The sequence below is a fragment of the Daktulosphaira vitifoliae genome, unplaced genomic scaffold (genome assembly GCF_025091365.1).
Source record: "Daktulosphaira vitifoliae isolate Bord-2020 unplaced genomic scaffold, ASM2509136v1 Scaffold_4, whole genome shotgun sequence".
Lineage (NCBI taxonomy): Eukaryota > Metazoa > Arthropoda > Insecta > Hemiptera > Phylloxeridae > Daktulosphaira > Daktulosphaira vitifoliae.
The window spans coordinates 516,479-522,009 of NW_026099575.1; the positions used below are offsets into that span (position 1 = coordinate 516,479).

Below are 5,531 nucleotides of genomic sequence, written 5' to 3' on the forward strand. Positions count from 1 at the left end.
GACCAATTATTTATTTTTTATTTTTAAAATGACCAGATTAAAAACCTCTATAAATATTTTTAATAGGCATTACTTTAATATTTAGTCAGAGGTATCATATTATGAACTTTTTAATAGAAATAGACTTCAGAAATTTAACTTATCCAAATCAATAATACCTCGTATAATAATTGATTTTTTTTTTGTTATCTTTTATTTACAGTTTTTATTTATTGTGCGACGTATTGAAAAATTATTCAAAAAAATCCCATATCTTATCCAGAACGTGATCTTGGTTTTGTTACGTCCCTAGCAAATTTTCCAAGCTGCGCCCCTCCCATATATGCACATATTAAATTCTAAAATTTGTTTCCCTAACCTATGATCTGAATATAGCCCTGCTTTTATGGTATCCTAAACATAGATTAACATTTTGAAATAATGTTGTAATATTATATTTTTTATGTTATAAATTATCACTTACGATTTGTTAATTTCCATCTCCAAAACTTTAATACGGTCACTTGTTTCTAATAACTCATTTTTATCTTCCGCTATTTGACGCATGGCGCTGTTTAAATGTTTTTTTAATGATTCTTCTCTATCTTTTAAAAACATTATTTCCATTTTGTATCTTGCCGATTTTCTTGTGTAACTAAAAAATAGAATGAAAATTATGAATTTTGTAATAAAATTTTATTGTTTGAAAACTTCATATTTCTATAAATTATTCAAATTAAAAAAATTCGATATTAATTTTCCTTTACTTTTCTTGATTTTCCTTATTTGCTTCTTTTAAGATTTCTACTTCATTCATAAGTTTTTCACATTTGATTTTATAGTCATCAATTTGATCAATCAAAGAGTTAACATTTTCCAAATGAACTAAAGGTTGTGAGACACATTTTTGGACGACTGATTCATATTTTTTTGTCAAATCGGCATTTTCTTTAGTTTTTTTTTCTAAATCTTGTTCGGCTGTTTTCTTTTCCTGTTAAAAAATATTTATAATTTAAAAAATATATAAAAGTACATTTTTTACGCTCATTCCACCATTTGCAAACGCTGGGTTTCTTTAATGACTTCTTGAAATTTTGTATCGTAAATTAATTTGACTTTATTAACTTCGATACCAGCATCCACTACTAACCTCTTCAATTCTTCTTCAAGTCGATTAACTTCATCTGAAGGAAAGTATATTGTTATTATTGACTAAGTGAAATAAGTAAAATAGTCAATTTTTTTTTTAAATTAATTTGATAATTATAACCATTGGATTTTTTCAATTCTTCGGTGAAAATAATAATATAATTTTATAAACATGTATAAAAATTAAAGGACATGAAGCGCAATACTTTTCAAAAAAAGTTTTTTGTTACTAAAGAATAAATACACTGGTCTACAAAAAATTTCCACCAGAGACCATAATATACTTTCATAAAGCCATTTTTTGCTGATTTTAAATTTGTAATTTTTTTCTATCATATCATTTTTGAGATTATTACTAATTAGTAAAAAATAAGTATTTACATATGAAAAAAAAATAATAATAAGCTAAAACTAGTGATTTTAACGACATGTTAAGCTTTTCTCATAAATTTACTATGAATAGTAAGTATGCAAGTTCCTGACTACTAGAAATTTTTTATTTAATGATATCAATTTCAAACTTGTGAGTTGAGCTATAAAAAATTTAAAAGTCCAACATTTTTAAATTAAAAATTTGCATAAGAATAAAAATAAATTTTTATATGTATATACTAGTTTTTAATAATTATTAATTTTTATCTAAGACACTCAATATTTTAGTTTTGATGCAAAGCTGAGAAGGTATTAATTTTGCTAAGATGTGTTTTTTTTTGTCTTGTCATTTTTTCTCAGCTCTCACCGAACAGATTTCTTTCAACGATACACCAAAAGATCAGAAATCGTATCTAGTAGAAGACATTATCCTTAAAAATTGAAAAAATTTCCCTCGTTCCCCGTAAATGGCGGATATCTTAAAAAAACTACAAATTTAAAAACAATAAATTTCGATATTTTTCAATTGTTTTTAAATTGTTTTTTTTTAAATAGGCATAACTTTTTTATAAAACACCAAATCAATATAATTTGTTTTTATATAGATACGTGAGATACTTACCTATCATTTTGTATATTTTTTTTTATAAATCTAACCCTTTACCTACCCACAAGGGGGAATTCAAAATGACAACTTTTTCACAAAAAATTAACTTTTCAACTTAAATTTTGAAAGTATTCCGAAAATACCTAATAATCAAACATAAATATTTGTTAAATTAATTAGACAAATTTTGTTATTATTTAGGTAATATGCGAAACTCTAATTGCAGATTTGAATTCGACGCAAAAATAGGTTTACAAAAGTATATTTTTGTCTCTGATGAAAATTTATTTTTGACCAGTAAATTTATTTATAAATAACAAACATTTTTTATTTTTTAAGTACTGCATTAAAACCTTCAATTTTCATACACGTTTGCTATAAAAGTAATAACTACTTTATAATTAAAAATTACAATACTAAATTATTAAATATCCATTTCATACTATATTTAATTGCTATATAAATATTTATTCATAAATTATACTTATAAATCAACTACTAATTAGGGATAATGATAGAAATAGAAGTTAATTTTGCTTTTAGAATGATCAACCAATTTCTTACCATAAAAATAATAACAACTTTATAATTTCTCCGTAAAAATTACATTACTAAATGATTAAATATCCATTTCATACTATATTTAATTGCTATATAAATATTTATTCATATATTACACTTATAAATCATAAAACTATTAATCAGGATTTAAAAAAGGATAAAGGAGATCATGTAGCTTTTGAAATAATCCACCAATATTTTAAAATTAAACACTTTCTACATATTTGTAAAGAAGCCTTTTTTATGATAGTGTTTTTAATCACTGTCAGATATCATTTATAATGGACCCAACTATACCACATCCTCACTGTACCACATCCCCACTCTGCTGGGTTTTTTGATAGGCATGTTTAATGAGAAAAAAAAATTATAACATTATGAAACACGATTAATTTTATGCCAAAATAATCATTTTTCCGAGGCCACTTACATATAGGTTATAATTAAACATATGTATAAAGATCAAAAAATGTCTGAAACATTTTCAAAACTAATAATGACTAACAATAACTAATAAAATAGTGCAGGGTTTTTTATATGTTAATACTCGCTTTTTACTAATTAGTCAATTACTTTTTTTTTTTTTTACATTTTTACCGTAATAAATTTTTTAAATAAAAATCGTAGTATTTCTAGTGATGATAAAAATATATTAATATAAAAATATTTTACAATTAATTTTTAATTATTTAAAATAACCAAATATAATTAGATTAAAATGAAATTTAACAACACATCAGAAGACAAAATATAAATCACAAAAAAAATATAAAAAAACCCAGCACAGTGGAGTCGCGCCATAGTGGGGTTTTTGCATAGTTAGGTCCAGTATAGATTTAATCTGACAGTGATAAAATCACTATCATAAGAAACGCTTCGATGCAAATCTTTAGATAGTGTTTAATTCTAAAAAATTGATGGACAAAGCAACATCAATTTCTATTTCCTTAATTATACCCAGATTAGTTTTTCTTTTAATTATATATTATATAATTTTTAAAATTTATTGTTTTCAAATTATTATTGATTTTGATTTTTAATATGTTAAAAGTAATCATTTTGAACATACTTTTTTTTGTCCTTTAAAGTGAAAGTTTTCACAGAAAAAAAACACATCTTAGCAAAATTAATACCTTCTCAGCTTCACATCGAAGCTAAAAATGTAAGTAGAACAATGATTTTATTATGAATATAACTTATGGATAACAACTTTTTTGATCAATATTTCAGAAGTTAATAACATTGTTATACCTTAGTGAGAGAAGTATAGCCAAGAAATGTTTGTTGATAAAAACACCCACCTTTTCTTCTAGTACTTACTATAATTTTTTTCGTGTACAATCAATAAATAATTGTATGATTCATCCATAATAGTGTTTTAATAATAATTTAAAGATTTTTTAAGTAAAAATTTATATAATATCAATTAATATCTTATAATTAATTATAAAACATAAATGTAGAACAAAATTAATTTTAGTACAACATTTAATGATCTATTTCTATTGTCTCTGAAATTACTTCATATGTTGCTTTAAATTTTATTTCTTGATCTAAAAAAAATTGTATAAAACTATAATAGATGTTTTAATTAACATTTTTTTATTTTACATACCTAGTTCAATTAGCTCCTTTGGTTTTGGGACAAACGTTTCTTCAGTTATTGAATCATATTTAAATCCCAGTTGGAAATACTTTTCTATAATTTCTGTCTTGATATAATTTTTAATTTTCCTTATTAAGAATTTGAAAAATATTAATTTTATGCCTTGGTCAATAATAATTTTATATTCTTGATTCCATTCATTCCATAAATAATTCGTATCATAAGGTACAAATGTACAATAGTATAGCATTTCTTTTTTTATATTTTTTATAATTTTAAGAAAAAAATCAAACACAGTATCTAATATCCAAAAGTATGTAGATATATTGTCACGTGATAGAGATCTTTCATTTAATTTGTGAAGAACATTTGCTATTGTTTCTAATAAAGGACTCATTATGTAGTAATGTTTTTGATTCCTTGTAAAAGTAAACCATGGTTTGTCATGTAATAAATCTAAAGCATCCATTGCATTTTTCATCAATGTTGCTGTTGGAACAATAAAAGTGGCTATTAAGTCTATGAGTTCTTCGGTATAAATGCATCCATTTAAGAAATCGTGTTCTCCAAGAATTTTTTCTTGACAAATTGTTATCATGTTGATAATAATTGAAAAAAGATTATTCATAACTTTACCATATGTACATCCAAGATATATAGTCAAGGCTCGTATCTTTTGTATACATTTTGACCGATTTGTAGGTATTTCAATTAGACTTTTAAGATAATATTTTTTATTCAAATATTTTATAGAGTACACATCGTTCAAAATTTTCCATCCCGGATAATTTAGTAATGTATCTAATTGTAATATTTTTATTTTTGTAGTATTTTGTGTTTTAGTATATAAAATCACATAAAATAATAAAAAAATAATCTTGACAATTTTTAATGAAAACATTTAAAAAATAATTAAAATTGAAAATTTTTTGAACAAAATATAATTTGAAGTCTCAAAGACACGTACTCGTTTTGTTTTGCATTTAGAAATGATAAAGCTAAAATTTATAAAATATCTGTGATATTATTATAATTNAAGACACGTACTCGTTTTGTTTTGCATTTAGAAATGATAAAGTTAAAATTTATAAAATATCTGTGACATTATTATAATTTTCTTTAAATAGATTTGTTGCCACATAGATTTTACATTGCGTCACAAAAAAATTGCGTTATAACTCAATTATATTGTTGAAAAGTTTGAGTTTGGTTTGCTTATTATAATAAAGAAATAGTTTGATATTTTGCAGCATAATA

The 5,531-nt window shown here is 23.1% G+C and overlaps 1 protein-coding gene across 5 annotated transcripts in view; it reads right to left on the reverse strand.

The window, feature by feature from the left end:
• LOC126903775 (uncharacterized) overlaps positions 1-5,264 on the reverse strand; it is an 8,203-nt gene extending 2,939 nt beyond the window's left edge. For 4 of the 5 annotated variants that reach the window (XR_007703592.1, XR_007703591.1, XR_007703590.1 and 1 more), the window contains exons 1-2: positions 4,284-5,256; positions 1,033-1,163 (exon numbers count right to left, since the gene is read on the reverse strand). Coding sequence is in view for 1 of the 5 variants with exons in the window: in XM_050682256.1 (XP_050538213.1) it covers positions 464-634; positions 747-970; positions 1,033-1,163; positions 4,284-5,175 (1,418 nt within the window). In the remaining 4 variants the exon portion in view is untranslated. Of the gene's footprint in view, positions 1-463; positions 635-746; positions 971-1,032; positions 1,164-4,283 lie in introns of all 5 variants that reach the window. The other variant, XM_050682256.1, reaches the window with a different exon arrangement.
• Positions 5,265-5,531: the final 267 nt, after the last annotated feature.